Genomic DNA, 16,904 nt, shown 5'->3' with positions numbered 1-16,904 from the left:
GGGCAAAAATAAATGGTTGATTCAGAAAGAAGATTTCAAGAGTTTCGTTTTGATATATTGCATGCCCGAATCGGAGTTCGATAACGTCTTCGTTTGTGCGATTGATTTTCAAGAATACGGTGTTTTTATAAAGTTTTCTCTATTTTTTCAGGGTTTGTACTGTCTGATTATGATTTTGCGCGTGAAAATGAAATAAGAAAGGGCTATTTATATTTAGAGAATATTAGTACGTTCTGGATCGTGTTGAATCGATAAATACGTTTGTTTTGGATAAATATTATCTTTTTTGGATAAACACTATCTTATTTTGGATAAGCACTATCCTGTTTTGGATAAGCACTATCCTGTTTTGGATAGACGTTATCCTATTTCGGATGATTATCAAAACCGGGCTTTTATAAAATGATTTGTACAAAGATAATGTTATCGAAAAGGGTTAGCGTATCGAAAATATCGCGCCGGGCCGCGCACGGGTCAAACCGTAATCCGGATCGAAAAAGTCAAAACATGAAAAATGTCCGGAATTACCAGATTAGGTTTGGAAGGAGTTTTCGGAAGAATTTCGGGTTGTAAAAACGTAAAAACGGTTGAGGTTGGACGATTCCCGACTTTATAAAATAATTTTGTAATCATTCAGAAAATAATTAATAAATTCATAAATCAATATAAAATCATATGATACCCCAAAAATTACCAGAAAAATACCTTAATTATCTATATTTTATTCTAGACATAATAAAATTACCATACCTAGACTTTACCACATATGAACATTCACTTAACAATATCAATCATCAAATAATTCACCAAAAATTCACGTAATAATTACATAATAATCATTTATTGATAAAAATAATTACACGTTTTTCCCGGATATTACAGACTATCACTTTCCGAGGTATTGGGATAAAAAAGTCTCAGACTCATTTACAAATGGGGCTCAGCCCTTGCAAATACCAGAATTCATACTTCTAATGCGGTCGACTCTGAAGTTTACTTTAATCAGGTAGCTTATCGCTCCTCCTAGATGAAAATATGATTTATTAACATCTGAAATGTGATTGGGGATTCACCCTTTGGTCTTTCACTGCTTGAGATTGGGTATCGGTCCCTTGAATCAGCGTTCGGGTCACAAGGAATCCCATAATTACGGGACCGGCTTCTTGATTTTGTGATTTAAAGTTGTGATATGGTGGAAGCAATAACTTGAGTTGTGGCTGGTAGATCGTGATTTCTTTATGATTCAAAATTTTTTGGTCTTCTTGGATGTGTACTTCATGTGCACGGATCCTCTTTTTTATTATTTGGGGATTCATCCTTTCACGTCATTGGGGCTAAAAACGACCTTTGACAGTAGGTTCCTTATTCGGCCGCTCCCATCTCGGGGCGATCTCCTCTTCATATGAACAATCAATATCCTCGATACGGGGATCATTGAAATCGTAACTTCTCCCTTCAGTGGTTGGCCTTTACAAATAGCGAGGTTCGTACTCCTCACGTACTCGATGTTGCGTTCCTCTTTAAAGTTTCACATCCCATAAGATGGGCGATCATTCACCCTTGAGGGAAGCACAATTATTAACATCTAAAATTCGGATGTTCATTAGTGAGAACATCATCTATAGTTTGGGACTCTTTTCTTAATTATGCATCCCTTGAGGTTGGAGACCGTTGTTTTTTAATCAACGGTTGGGTAATGGGGATCTCGTCCCTGAGAGATTAGTCCCTCAGATATTGAGGTTTGACTGTGGTGGAATCTCAACGTTGGATGCGACGTTGCGCATCTCAGCAGGTGGTTTCTCGGTACTTCTTCGTGCTTTCATGGTTGTCGTCTTTTTCCCACAGACGGCGCCAAATGTTATGGATAAAAAATATTTATTTATTTATTGCGTGTATTTACTGTTAGGGTTTGATAAGTTTCGAGCATTATGGTTGCACTTGTGTTTCGTGGCTTGAATCTGCCCTCACAAGATGCCTACGTACCTCGGCGTATGCCAAGAATCAAGCCAAAATGTAGTTCTTGGTGATACTTTCTCTCGGGGCTATGGCAGCGAGAGCTCACCAAGGACGTAGTGACTTTAATGTCCTTTAAGGACTATGTCTAAAACGTTGTTCCAGGTAATGGCCTCGTGGCTTGTATGATTCTTTTGCGGCTTTGTGATGCTTAACGATGTCTTCCAAAACGTGGTTTCATAGTGGTGACGTATGGAGCTCTTATCCAGAAAAACGTCCCCCCTGAAGTTGAAGGGGTAAGACCCTTTATATAGACGCCGAGGGTCTAGAAATTATGGTAGAATTGGGTGACTTGGTGGACAAGTCTCCTTCTTTGATTGGACTTTGAAGTCCTAGAAAGCAGGAACTAGTTTCCTTCCGAATTTAGGTTGCTTGAATGCTACTTCTTGTAGAAGTAGTTACTTATTTGAACACATTGATTGGCCTGTTCAATTAGCCCCTTTATTAATCAGAAAAATAATAAATGATTAGGTTTTGAGCCTCATTAATTGGGTTTTTCCCTTTGACCAAATCTGTCTAATTAATTAATTCCGCAATTATGGTTATTTTTATACCCTATCAAAATTGTATATAAAAAATTATATTTATTTGTAAATTAACATGGGAAATAAATTTAGAAAATAGTAGTTTTTGAAGTATAATTTTTTATGTAACGTGACAGATAAAATAAAAGTACACGGGTTACATTTTATTTATATTTTTATAAAAAATATTATAAGAAATTATATTGAGTTATTTTTAAATGTAAATTGTATATAAAAAATTATATTTATTTGCAAATTAATATCAAAAACTAAATTAGAAAAGATTTTTTTTTTATATCTACCATCAATCATTATCTGTAAATTTTATTATGGGCTTGAATCATGGTCGTAGAAATTGGTCAAAAATAACCTAAAAACTGATTAAAAATATTTGACTACTTCATGATAAATTCCCGATAAATTATTAGATTTTTTAAAATTATGCCGATAAATTATAAATTCACATAGTAGTTTCGATTTCCGAAATGATGGAAATTAAAAAAGTTCGTCCTGTTTGGGTCTGTTACCTACCGGTCTGCATTTGGACCTTTTTGGAACACTGGTTGCAGATATTTTGATTGTACAGTCAGCTTGGTATTAACTGGTGACTAGTCTTCTGTTGTTCCTGTCTGAACCCAGTAACAACTCTAAACATGGATTGTAAAACCCTAAATATATTTCAAAACCCTAATCTCAAACAATTACACACATCCCTTTTCTCCAAACAATCATTTCACCGTGTCCCAATTTTATTCCCACTACAAAGAATCAATCTAAAATATAAATGTACTAGTCCTGGCCAAGAATTTTTTGTGACTCAAGGTTTTGAATTTTTGAGTGAAAATGGTGTAAATTTGGATTCAAGTTCACTTGTTAATGAAGACAAAGAAGAACCCACAAAAATTGATCACCAGGGGTTTGGTGAAAATGAGAGCATTTGGAAACAAATGGGGGAGATTGTCAAGTTTTCTGGGCCTGCAACTGGGCTTTGGTTATGTGGGCCATTGATGAGTTTAATTGATACTGTTGTTATTGGTCAGTCTAGTTCTATTGAGCTTGCTGCTTTAGGTAATTCACTATCTTTATGGTTGCATTTTGTGAGTGTATGACTGTGTTGTTTATGTATATGTGTTGCTTTGCAGGTCCTGGAACTGTACTTTGTGATAATATGAGTTACTTGTTCATGTTCCTTTCTGTTGCTACTTCGAATTTTGTTGCCACTGCTCTTGCCAGAAAGGTTTGTTTTCTTTATCGGTGTGCACGAACATAACTTTGCATTGTAGTAATGTTGAAATTCTTTTTAAGTGCTACAGTTGCAAGTCAGGTGATCTTTTTTATAAACAAAGAAAGATAGAAATTTGTAGATAGCAACCTTATAGGGTGTACTAATTAAATTTGGTGCCGAATTTTCAAGAATGTAGCTTACTCATCTTCTTTGAGATGTTAAAAGTGACCTGAAAGGATTATTTGATTTTAGATCAAGTATAGAGCTTAGTTAATTTTGGCAATTTAGTTTCAAGGGCAGTGGATGCATCATCAGGACACTCTCGATTTTAAATAAAAAAAGCAATTGAAATTGTCACTTTGAAAAAATCAAATATTGCATCTCTAAGAAAATCCTTAAAAGGAATTTAGCTCCCCTCCACAAATTTCTTGTGGCCACAAATGGTTGAAAGCACCTGAAAATGTTTGGATAGACGTCTTACGTCTGGTAAGAATGGTGTAACGGCCTGCACTTTCGGACCATTAAATCTAAATCAAAACTAATACAAATTACAATTACAAAAGCGCAGCTAACGGAAGCCCAAAATTTAATATACTCCAATACTAAGATCCTCGAACTCCAATGCTATTCAACTCGAACTCTTAGGCGAAACCTGAAATTGTAAGAATGAGCTGCGAAGCCCAGCAAGAAAACAATCGATCCAACTAGTAGGCCAAACAACACATATACACATATAACAAAATACGACATTCTATACGATACGATATACGAAACAAACACTTTCGATACATATTCTTATTCTTATTCGATGCACACAAAACACATACCACATAAACAACAATAATTCAAAATCCATAATCCATGCAACGACCACTACAACCCGGTGATAACGGTCCTAAATTTTCAAAAAACTGTCACTACAATCCGGTGACTACGGTCCTAAGTTCTTATTTGACATTTTGACAAACCATGGCACAAATCAAAGATCTCAAATTATCGTCTAGACACCATACATACACCTCGATACATATTCTATAACACATAATACTTTCAAATATATCATCACTTAGCCCATATTTTGATAATCAAATATATACACATAACACACAATTTTGAAAACACTAAAGATCGATCAAAAACTTATCTCAAATTTTGACCAGATCTGAATATAGCCTTTTTGACCATCTAAACGACATTTTCTTGAGAAATACGAAACACGAAAGTTGAAGATAACGAAAAGACCTCTCCGAAAAGTCCAGAATCACTGAATTCTTACTTACGATGAATTTTCTACGGATTTTACAAAACAGCTGATTTTTGCTGAGAAGAGTCCTACGAATTTTAATGATAAAAACAAGGAATACGAATATGGTGTATTTATAACGATACAAAACCATATATCTTAACCTACAAATCCAAATTTTAGGCCCAAAACTCTAATTCAATTTTAAATCCCAGTCCTTATCTAATTTTAATCATTTTTTTCTATTATTCAATTATTAATCTAATTCTAAAAAATACGGGATATTACAAATGGTCTTAAATGCGGCATTACATGTATTGACCCCTTTTTATTTTGAGCTTGTTTGGTTGGTTGCTATTGGATTATGCTGACAGACTTATGACCTAATCATATTAATTTAGTCTTCCAGTTTTCCCCTTTCAGTTCGTGCACATTCAGCAGGGTTGGTAATTTACATTTGAATACAATGCTTTTTGATTATTAGTCTTAATGCTGTGTTTTTCACTTTAATTTCTGGTCTTATGGCAGTGCTTCATTTTAACATTTTTTTAATTAAAGATATACTATGTAGGTAGAGAAAGGCATGCTGGAATGTGTTAATAAGTTCCCTTCCTAGTTCCTTTTTTCTATAGTTCAGTGAACCAAGTGTTGTGGTCTAAGAATAGATCTTTTTATTTTCTTACAATTCTGATTGCTCAACTAACCGAGACCAGTCCAGGATAAAGACGATGTGCAGCATCAGATTTCTATCTTGCTGTTTCTTGGCTTGGCTTGTGGTGTATTAATGTTTCTCTTCACGAGATTTTTGGGAGCAAGGGCATTAATTGGTACGAAGACTTTTCCTGAACTATAGATTAGTGGAGTTTCAGGCCCTACCCTATTAGTTATCTTTCATGATGCATTTATCTTTTGCATGTCTAATTAGCAGATTGTGGCCTGTGACTTACACATTTGCTATACGTTTTCCAGCTTTTACTGGTGCCAAAAATGTGGATATCATATCTGCAGCAAACACATATGTTCAGGTTCCTTTTACATTTAAAATCTTGTTACTTTCTCTCTGGTCTGATTTCTATAGTTTTGCAGCACTGTAAGCAGCGCCAAGCTTTTTCTTTTATGAATATTTTGATTATGAAGGAACTCATAAACTTTTATAAATTCAACAAATGTTGACATGTATAAATTACACAAGGATGTGCCAGTGTTTCCTGCCAATTTAATCTGAATATCTGATGTTTTTTCTTTAATCTAGTCTCAAGACTCTCAACTCCTAACCTACTTGCAAACATAAATAAAAATATCAATATTTCTCCACAAGATGTAATGGTTGTTGGTTGCCAACCCAAACAAACAATATAAAAGGAACACAGGTTAATATTGAACTCCTTTTTAGGGAGTATATCTCATACAAAAATAAGGCAAGTACGTATTTCTTTAGCTTATTGCTATAAACCCAGGCCAGCCAGGCCAACCACCTATACTGTTCACATATGTGAGAAGGCCCAAGAGTAAGAAAGCCTACGCTATTGAAGCCCAAATGGACTGAAGACTTATTATTTTTAAAGAAGGGCAGAATAGTCTTTTGTTAGGAGAAAGTGGGGAGGATAAAAGGAAGTAGGGTTTACAATTATAGGCAGGTTGATTATTGTGGGAGTTAACTGTAGGAGAGGCTACATCTCGAATTGTAGCAAATCTATCTTGTAACCAGTATTTATATTATTCAGTACAATTTCTTCCTTATCCTTATCTCTGTCTCGTAAATCGTAGTGAATCCATAGCAAATTGGTATCAGAGCAGTAGATCCAAGGAGAAATGGTTGCGCCGCCATCTAATCAAGCTCGTATTGAGCAGCTTGAGAAGGGGATCGAAGAGCTACGAACAACCCTCGGGGAACAAGTAGCAACGGCCGTTAATAATGCGACCAGAAGCCTACAAAGTTCCCTTATAGAGCATCTATCTGTCACGTTGGACCAGGCTATGCAGCGGGTTGAGATAAGAATCAACAGATCTAAGGAGGAACAGGAGCAATTCCAAGAAGAGATGAGATTGACGGTGTTGTCCATGAAGGTGAATGAGGCGACTCAATTAAATGGGTCAGCAGGGAAGGGTGTCGAAAGGAGGGTTTTGGTTATGGATCGGGTCTCGGGTCAGGGACTGGGTCGGGCCGTGGATTCGGGTTTGGATCGGGTCGGTTTGGTGACCCAGTGGGAGGAAATTGGAAGGTGAAAAAACTGGATTTACCGGTGTTCGATGGAATGAACCCAGATGGCGGGATTTTGAGAGCAGAGCGTTACTTTCATTTCTACCGATTGGGAGAAGAGGAATCTTTGGAAGCGGCGGTGGTATCATTAGATGGGGATGCGTTACTATGGTTTCAATAGGAAGACAGGCGTCGTCTCATCCGGAATTGGACAGAGTTGAAGTCCATGTTGCTGCTGCAGTTCCGACCATCATCTATGGGTAGCTTACAAGAACAGTGGCTCCACCACCAACAGCAAACAGATGTAGTGGAATATAGAAGGCGTTTCATTGAATTGATGGCCCCTCTAACAGGAGTTCCGGAAGAGATTGCACTGGCCCAATTTATCAACGGTTTAAAGGATGAGATTAAAAAAGAAGTGCGTGTGTTAGGCCCGATTAATTTGGACCATGCTTTGGAATTGGCCGTAAAAGTAGAAGAGAAGCTGAGATGTAATGGGAACCGTAAAGCGAGTGGTGTGAGCACAAATCCATTCAAATCAGGTACGTGGTATTCAACCTCATCTAAATCTCAGTCCAGTTTTCCCAGTTCAAGTAGTCGTTTAGTGTCAGTTTATTCCCAGTCATCCTCTTCACCCTCTAGTCCGTCTGGAAGGAGTATGAGTAATTTACCAGTAGCCAAACCGATGGGGGAGTTTCGGAGATTAACTGAGAAGGAATTACAGGCGAAATGGGAAAAAGGGGAATGCTTCAGGTGTGAGGAAAAGTGGTCGGCAGGTCATCGTTGTAAGAAACGTGAGTTGAGTGTCATCTTAATGCAGGGTGAGGTTGGGGAGACTGAGCAAGGGGGAAATGATGAGTTGGGGGAGGAGGGTCTGGTTGTATTACCGAGTGAAGATGAAGAGATCCCACCTGAAATTTCCTTAAATTCGGTTGTGGGAATCACTAATCCAAAACTCTGAAGTTGCGAGGCGAGGTTCTGGGCAAAGATGTGGTGGTAATGGTGGATCCTGGGGCAACCCACAATTTTATATCCACCAATGCGGTTAAAAAACTAGGGTTATCAGTGTTTAAAACAGGGAAGTTTGGCGTGTCGTTAGGAAATGGGGAAATGGCAGGTGGAGAAGGAGAATGCAAGGGGGTAATGGTGCACTTGCCTACTATAACCGTAGTGGAGGATTTTCTGCCGTTGGATTTGGGTAATTCCGACGTGATCTTGGGTGTAGCTTGGTTAGAGAAATTGGGTACGGTGATAACAAATTGGAAGACCCAAACATTGAAATTTATGGTGGGTGGAGAACAAGTGACAGTTCAAGGAGATCCAAGCTTGGGGCGTTCGTTAATATCTCTAAAAGCCATGCTCAAAACCTTAAAGAAAGAAGGAAAATGTTTTCTGGTTGAGCTCAACGAGCTGTCTGCTAATAAACAGCCAGGAGCTGAAGAGAAAGGCAAACACGAAGTCCCTGTCTTTCTTAGCACTACACTGCAGAATTATGAGACTGTTTTTGAGATGCCTCCGGGATTGCCACCTTCGAGGGGACACGAGCATGGTATCACTCTCAAGGAAGGAACAGACCCAGTGAGCGTGAGGCCTTATCGATACTCCCAGGCTCAAAAGAATGAAATTGAGGCTTTGGTGCGGGACATGCTGCACGCAGGAATTATCCAACCATCTAATAGCCCATTCTCCAGTCCAGTGATTTTAGTGAAGAAAAATGGATCTTGGAGGTTTTGCGTGGATTACCGCGCTTTGAACAAGGTAACAGTGGCTGACAAGTTTCCAATACCGGTGATTGACGAGCTATTAGATGAGCTTCATGGAGCTAAATTTTTTTCTAAATTAGATCTCCAGTCGGGTTACCATCAAATTCGAGTAAAGGCAGGTGATGTAACGAAAACGGCTTTCCGAACACATGAGGGGCATTACGAATTCTTAGTAATGCCTTTTGGGTTAAAGAATGCGCCTGCTACCTTTCAGGCCCTTATGAACACCGTCTTCAAGCCTTATCTCCGTCGTTTTGTCCTCGTGTTTTTTGATGATATTCTGGTTTACAGTCCTGATGCAACACAACACCAGCGACATTTGGCCACGGTGTTACAAACGTTACAAGAGCACCAGCTGTATGCCAACAAGGATAAGTGTGAGTTTGGGCAGACTCAGTTAGCATATTTGGGACACGTGATTTCAGATCAGGGGGTTGCAGTCGATGGAAGTAAGATAGAGGCAATGCTACAGTGGCCACAACCCAAAAATTTGAAACAGTTACGTTCTTTTTTAGGGTTAACGGGTTACTACCGAAAATTTATAGCTGGGTATGCAACAATAGCTCGTCCTTTAACGGACCAGATGAAAAGGGATCACTTTGGGTGGACTGAAAATGCTACAGCTTCATTCGAGCTATTGAAACGATCTTTGGCGCAAGCTCCTATTCTGGCTATGCCCAACTTCAACAAGGCTTTTATTGTGGAAACTGACGCCTCTAGTTTTGGGTTGGGAGCTGTTTTACTTCAGGAAGGACACCCCATTGCATATTACAGCAAGGTCCTAGGAACAAGAGCCCGACTTAAATCCATATACGAAAAGGAACTAATGGCGATTGTGCTAGCCATACTCAAATGGAAACACTACCTGCTCGGGCAACATTTCATTGTGAGAACCGACCAACAAAGCCTGAAATTTTTGATGGAACAACGAGAAGTAGGCCCGGAATACCAGAAGTGGGTCAGCAAATTAATGGGCTTTGACTTTGAAATTCATTACAAGTCTGGGGCCTCGAATCGTGTGGCAGATGCCCTCTCTCGACAGTCTGGGCCTGTTGGGGAACTTAGTACTCTAATCACTACTGGGGGCACACCTTGGGAGGAGGTACAAGCAATTATCAAAGAAGATCCCTTTATTAAGAAACTCAAAGCAGATTTGGAAAAAGGACAAGTGGTGGCCAAGGGATACACCTTGGAGCATGGGATTTTAAGGTTTAATGGAAGAATTGTATTACCGTCAAGGTGTTCTCTCATTGCCAAATTATTGCACACGTATCATGATACGCCCATGGGGGGCCATTCAGGCGAATTCAAGACATATCAGCGTCTTGCATCCACTTGGTTCTGGGTGGGCATGAGGAAGGCAGTGACCCAATATGTGCAGGCATGTAAGGTGTGCCAACAAATCAAGTCATCTGCACTCAAACCAGCGGGTCTCCTTAACCCACTACCAATACCGTCAACTGTTTGGGATGAGTTGTCGATGGATTTCATCGAGGGGCTACCAAAATCGCAAGGTTGGGATTCGGTACTGGTGGTAGTCGATCGTCTCACGAAATATGCACACTTTCTGCCCTTAAAACACCCATTCACAGCTCAAGGAGTTGCCTCGGTTTTTATTCGGGAAGTGGTACGCCTCCATGGTTTCCCCACCACTATTATATCAGATCGTGATAAGGTGTTTCTCAGTCTCTTTTGGAAAGAAATTTTTAGGCTACAGGGTACAATGTTGCATCACAGTACCGCATACCACCCACAAACCGACGGTCAAACAGAGGCGGTTAACAAATGTGTGGAAAACTATCTGAGGAGCTTTATTAATGACAAATCAAGAACTTGGGAAAATTGGTTATCTTGGGCGGAGTATTGGTATAATACTTCATACCATGTGTCTACGGGTTTCACTCCCTTTAAGGCCTTGTATGGTAGAGATCCCCCACCATTAATCAAATTCATTCCTGGAAGCACAGGGCTCTCTGCCATTGAAGATCAGTTACAGGAACGAGATGCTATTATTGATGAGTTGAAGGTACAATTATTACGGGCTCAACAGCGTATGAAAAACCAAGAGGATAAGTCTCGTAGAGAATTGGAGTTCCAGGTAGGAGACCTCGTCTACCTCAAACTGCAACCGTACAGGCAACAGTCAGTAGCCACGCGAGCTTGTGCCAAGCTGGCACCTCGTTATTATGGCCCATTCGATGTGATCCAGCGTGTAGGTAAGGTGGCATACAAACTGCAGCTACCACCCACTTCGAGAATTCACCCCGTATTCCATGTTTCTCAATTAAAGAAAGCAGTGGGTCAATCCAATGCTACATCAATCCTACCTCCCAATATAAGTGCCACACTAGTCTGGGAAGGCACTCCTCAGAAGGTACTAGGGGTGCGAAAAAACACAGCAACTCCCTCTGCGGCTGTGGAAGTGCTAATTCAATGGGAGGGGTTACCGGAGTATGAAGCTACCTGGGAGCAGTTTGTAGAGTTGGACAGTAGATTCCCTTCTTTCCACCTTGAGGACAAGGTGGCTGTATGGGCCGCGGGTAATGCTATAAACCCAGGCCAGCCACCTATACTGTTCACATATGTGAGAAGGTCCAAGAGTAAGAAAGCCCACGCTATTGAAGCCCAAATGGACTGAAGACTTGTTATTTTTAAAGAAGGGCAGAATAGTCTTTTGTTAGGAGAAAGTGGGGAGGATAAAAGGAAGTAGGGTTTACAATTATAGGCAGGTTGATTATTGTGGGAGTTAACTGTAGGAGAGGCTACATCTCGAATTGTAGCAAATCTATCTTGTATTTATATTATTCAGTACAATTTCTTCCTTATCCTTATCTCTGTCTCGTAAATCGTAGTGAATCCATAGCACTTATCAGCCATAAATCAATCACAAGACAGAAATGGGACAGTAACAACTCCTAAAGTTGACACATGAAGCTAGATAATTAGTAAAAATATAGATTCATTTTACTTCAAAATGTATTTCATCAGAGCACATGAATTATTGTAATTATAGCAGGAACCAAGAGAAATTATGAAGTATAGCTGAACCCTATTTATTCTGGTTTTTGACTATAAAATTCTTATCCTCTCTGATAGCCGTTCCTTTCTTCTTTCATCTTGTGTTTTCACACAGGAAAGTCCTGAAAGTGCTCTATCAAACACTTTTCTATGATTATTTTGAAAAATATATATGTTACAAGTTGTATCTGCAAGAAGTACTGTTTGTAACTTGCAAACTAGGAGACAATTGAGATTTCAAAATCTTTCAAGTATGAATGGTTTTTTTATCAGTAGTTGTTAAGTTGTCAAGTCTCGAAAGGCTTTAAGTGGTGGCCTTGATTGGATCACATATAAAATCAATGGTATTTACGAAATTAGAAACCTATTCAACAATAATGGAGATGCTAAGTTCAAACATGCAAAAATAGAGGGAGCCTAGTGTTAAAGTGTGAGGATATATCTGTCAATCAATTTGAAAATTTCTAGATATCGAATTTCCCCTTTTTGCCTACTTCTACTTAATTCTAAATATACTGTTTTACTTTTGTTATCGTGTTCATAGATTCGAGGTTTCGCTTGGCCTGCCGTGCTCATTGGATGCGTTGCTCAGAGTGCAAGGTCCATACTCGTAGCTCTGTTTGCATGATATCATTTTGAAGTAGAGAATGCACACAATAAAGTAGCTTCTTTTGTAGTCTTTTACTGCAAACTGTTCCATGGGACTGTAACTGTTGTTAATTTGAGCACATGAGATGCGGTTAGATTCAGTATGGTATAAGTGAAGAATTCACCTGAACATTTCAAGGATTAATTCCTTTATATTTTATACTCTGAAGAATGGCTAATCTCATCTATAAAATACAGAATTAAGGTTACACCAGTGTCAGTTTTTGGATTCATGGTGTTCAGAACCCCAAATATATGAATATTTAAGACTGGCGTATTTACTAGTTATCATATGTCTTGGTTCAGTCTCGGCATGAAAGATTCTTGGGGACCTTTAAAGGCTTTATCAGTTGCCAGTGCTGTAAATGGGATTGGCGATGTGGTCTTATGCACATTCCTAGGCTATGGTATCGCGGGAGCTGCATGGGCAACAATGGCATCACAAGTACGGTGATTAAGCATTATGTTTAAATTTTACCGTATCAAACAACTTATATTGAAAATTTCTCACTTTGGACAGTTAACTGCAAACTTCCTCACTTTTACGGTACTTGAATAAACTATAGGTTATTGCAGCTTATATGATGGTTGAGGCACTTAACAAGAAAGGATATAATGGTTATCTTTTCTCTGTTCCGTCATATAATGATTTGAAGCATATATACAGCCTCGCTGCACCGGTGTTTGTCACAATGATATCAAAGGTTTGTAACAATATTTCTTGTTTTTCTTGCTCTGTCTAATAAGCCGTGATAACTACATTTTGACTTTCTTAGGTGACGTTTTACTCACTTCTGGTGTATTTTGCTACTTCTTTTGGTATACAAACAGTTGCTGCACATCAGGTCAGTTACTGTTATGCTGCATTTCTCTGAGCTTCTTCTGAATTCTATTTATATGAAGCTTAGGCACACTTACCTTGAAGAATTGCGAATCTTTCTAGGTCATGATCCAAATATTCTGCATGTGTGCAGTATGGGCAGAACCTCTATCTCAAACTGCTCAATCATTCATGCCTGAGCTGATACATGGAACTAATCGAAATTTGTCAAGGGTTGGTGATATTTACATTTTAAAAAGTCCAATTAAGTGTTTAAGGGTTTTTACATGACTGAGGATTTTCAGTGAATGGTAAAGGAACCGGTGGCAAGGGTAGTGGTAGAAGCAGTATAGTTGCTACGGCTGATGATATTTATGCTTTCATTTTCATAAGGAAAATTTCTAGTTACAAAACAGTTGGTCATTTGATGTTTCTATGAAGAATCTAATAAATTGGAAGTACCAAACAGGCACGTATGCTGTTAAAGTCTCTTCTAGTCATTGGAGCACTAAGTGGAACGATATTAGGATCTATAGGAACATTTGTTCCCTTGTTATTTCCCCAAGCATTTTCACCTGATGCTGAAGTCATAAAGGAGGTCAGTTCAATTTCATTCCTCAGTTTGGTAACACTTTTCATGAGATTTTAATTCCTTTTTATCACCATATTATAGTAAACTATGTAATGCTGACACGCGAGAAAATCATTAGGTCAAAGAGATATTAAACACTGAACCTACATTATCTCACACTTGCTCTTTGGGTTCTGCCTAAAGCAGAGCCCCTTGAGGTTAGGTCATATGAGTAGGACTTGTATTTTCAGATGAAAGAGGTATCTTCATCCTTGACTAGTTGTCATGCACAGATAATGATCATTCAGTTATTCAGCTTATCATGTGATTATTATTCCCATCATCACGGACAACTAGATTTAGTAAAAGCAGATACAAGTGACATGTTTTTATTTGCTTTTAAGTAGGTAAAACCCACGAACAATCAGTTTCCTTCACCTCATTTTTCCTGTTCGACTCCCTGCAGATGCATAAAGTGCTTTTTCCTTTCTTTATTGCGCTGTGTGTCACTCCTTGTACTTCAAGCCTTGAAGGGACACTGTTGGTAAGTCATTTTACACAAGCATTTGCAGATAAATTCTACTTGAATTTTATGATAAGGTTTAAGTACCTACTATTTTTCTTATATCCGGGTATAATGGTCTTCTTAGAAGTCGTGACTCGTAACGTACAAAATAAGGTTATAAATTGTTAATATACAAGTGAAAGTGAAACTACCCTAATTTGTTTGTTTAACCTTCAGTTTTCACAGAATTTTATTTAGCAAAAAAAAATATCAAAGTATTTTTTTGACAAAGTCCAAGCACGGTTTAACATTGTTACCAATTATGGTCTTTATTATTTTATAACAAAGTGGATTATCTTTTATTGACAAAATAGTCTAAAATAATGAAAATCTTTCTTCAAGCATCAGTATTCTTCTGCTCATCTGCAGGCTGGACGAGATTTGATATATATTAGTTTGTCAATGGGTGTGATTGTTGCAGTTGGTACTCTCCTCCTATTGGTATGATTTTTAATTCATTTCTTTATGGTATGATTTTTTTTTTCATTTCTTTATTATTCCGTAATTGTTCTATTTAAGCATCCTAGAAACTATAGTCTACTCCAGTAATATAAGATCCTTAGAAAAGCAACCAGTGACTTCCTACAGCTATAAAATCTATAGAAGCCATTGATGATGCTTCCTCTGTTTTTGAAACTATTCTAAATACTGTTGTCACCATAAAAAGGAGAAACTCAAATGCCCTCGCACTTGTTGCAGATCTTGAGTGGTAGAGGAACTGGCTTGCCAGGTTGCTGGTGGGCACTAGCAGCATTTCAATGGGTAATTTATATTCCATAAAATTATTTAATTTATATTCTACTTGTTAATTATATAAATTAACATGTACTCTATACAATACTCTTTTTTAATTTTCAGTGCCGATTCAGTAGTGCACTAAGACGACTTAACTTACCTAGGGGGATACTATACTCTGACAATTTAATGCCCGTTAATATACTCAAGCATGAAATTGCGTAACTGTAGCTCTAAATTCTTGTCTGCCTGATCAGCTTATTGTGAATGAAGAATTCCAAGTTCTCATTATAGTTTTGCCTCGACGTGTCACAGAGTAAGTCCACGGGGTATCATTCTGTATCATGTAGCTTTAGCAAAGCTTTTGTCAGTTAATGATATGGTTGAGAAAAATTTCATCTCTGAAATGTATGTTATTATGTTTTGGGCTTGCCTATAAATATGAAATCTAGTTGGTCTTCAAAAGAAACAAAGTCGAAGTATTAAGGTTGCATTCCATTGTCAGAGTTGTTAAGAGATGGCAGCGCCTCGATAGTCAACAATATTTTTTTCTGCTACACAACGGGTAAAACACTGGTCTAAACTGATTTAATAACAGTTTACGGAAGGTTGTCTAACTACCATTTTACCAACATCTCAATAACCCTTATTCAACTAGATATCAGCTAACTGTGTTTTAAAAGTATCGGTGTATTGTCCTTGCAACGTCTTCTTGACCATTGTATCATTCGCTGAGAAACGGTGTCTTAATACTCAACAGTTTTCTACTTGATTAAACATTGATGCTCAATAGTTTTCCACTTAATTAAACAAAAATGCAAAAGTTTTGTCTGAATCGATTTTTCTTGTAGTGGAAGTTCATCAATATGTTCGGGCAATAATGAAATAAAAAGGGTTAAAAATATTTGAAGCTGATATTGATTCAGTGTGAAGAGCGGAAGATTTTATTGTAACTGTATATATATAACTGCATCTTAACAATGGACACAAGAAAAAGATGGGAAGACTATGAGTTACTATGTATATATAACAGCATCTTAACAAAAGAAATTGAGTATCTGAGGAAATAAATCATATTTAGTATATGCATTTGTTATGAAATGAAAATGTTAGTGTGTCACGTACGAGAAGAGAGCACAAAGAAACAGGTTGGAGAACATTCCAAGGCATGAATGTTTTACTGGTGTTCAAGGGAGTCTTGGGAGAAACACATGGAAGTAAATCGAGTAAAAATTCAAAGGAAACTGTGTGTTTGCAGTAGCATACTATTGAAGAGCCTAGGCGCAAATGAGAGCTTTACATGAAATATTTTCCAAGTAAAAAGGTACACAGGCGCCACCTCTTATGAAGTAATTGATCAAATGTTCTACATTCTACTTGATAGGGCGCCTATACACTCTCAAGGATCTCTTGGCGCACATAAAACATATTTTCTGTGAATGGCATTTATTTGTTCAAGTGGTCTTCAAAAGCTCGTGAGTTGGGTATAGAATGCCCACGATTATCATATATAAAACTTGTCATCAACTAGACAATATTCAAATCTAGATTTCAATATGGCCAAGTTAGAGTTGCACCA

At 38.0% G+C, this 16,904-nt stretch overlaps 1 protein-coding gene across 1 annotated transcript; it reads left to right on the top strand.

Moving 5' to 3' along the window:
• Nucleotides 1-3,078: 3,078 nt before the first annotated feature.
• Nucleotides 3,079-15,807, top strand: LOC141720508 (protein DETOXIFICATION 46, chloroplastic-like). The gene is made up of 14 exons (XM_074522948.1): nucleotides 3,079-3,605; nucleotides 3,680-3,774; nucleotides 5,724-5,832; nucleotides 5,975-6,030; nucleotides 12,531-12,586; nucleotides 12,941-13,079; nucleotides 13,201-13,338; nucleotides 13,411-13,479; nucleotides 13,578-13,688; nucleotides 13,924-14,052; nucleotides 14,492-14,569; nucleotides 14,960-15,031; nucleotides 15,290-15,352; nucleotides 15,449-15,807. Exons 1-14 carry the CDS (start codon nucleotides 3,191-3,193, stop codon nucleotides 15,548-15,550), a joined length of 1,632 nt encoding a protein of 543 aa, XP_074379049.1. The 5' UTR covers nucleotides 3,079-3,190; the 3' UTR covers nucleotides 15,551-15,807.
• The last annotated feature ends 1,097 nt before the right edge of the window (nucleotides 15,808-16,904 follow it).

The sequence above is a fragment of the Apium graveolens genome, chromosome 4 (assembly GCF_009905375.1).
Source record: "Apium graveolens cultivar Ventura chromosome 4, ASM990537v1, whole genome shotgun sequence".
Taxonomy (NCBI): domain Eukaryota; kingdom Viridiplantae; phylum Streptophyta; class Magnoliopsida; order Apiales; family Apiaceae; genus Apium; species Apium graveolens.
The sequence above is the reverse complement of the archived record's forward strand: the minus strand, read 5'-3'. Positions and strand labels throughout refer to the sequence as shown.

Bases quoted from the DNA above. Each gene is read 5' to 3' on its own strand.
- LOC141720508 (XM_074522948.1), top strand. From the start codon at position 3,191: ATGGATTGTAAAACCCTAAATATATTTCAAAACCCTAATCTCAAACAA. The intron at 13,080-13,200 runs GTACGGTGATTA...AATAAACTATAG, and splicing joins GGGCAACAATGGCATCACAA to GTTATTGCAGCTTATATGAT. The intron at 13,689-13,923 runs GTTGGTGATATT...AGTACCAAACAG, and splicing joins CTAATCGAAATTTGTCAAGG to GCACGTATGCTGTTAAAGTC.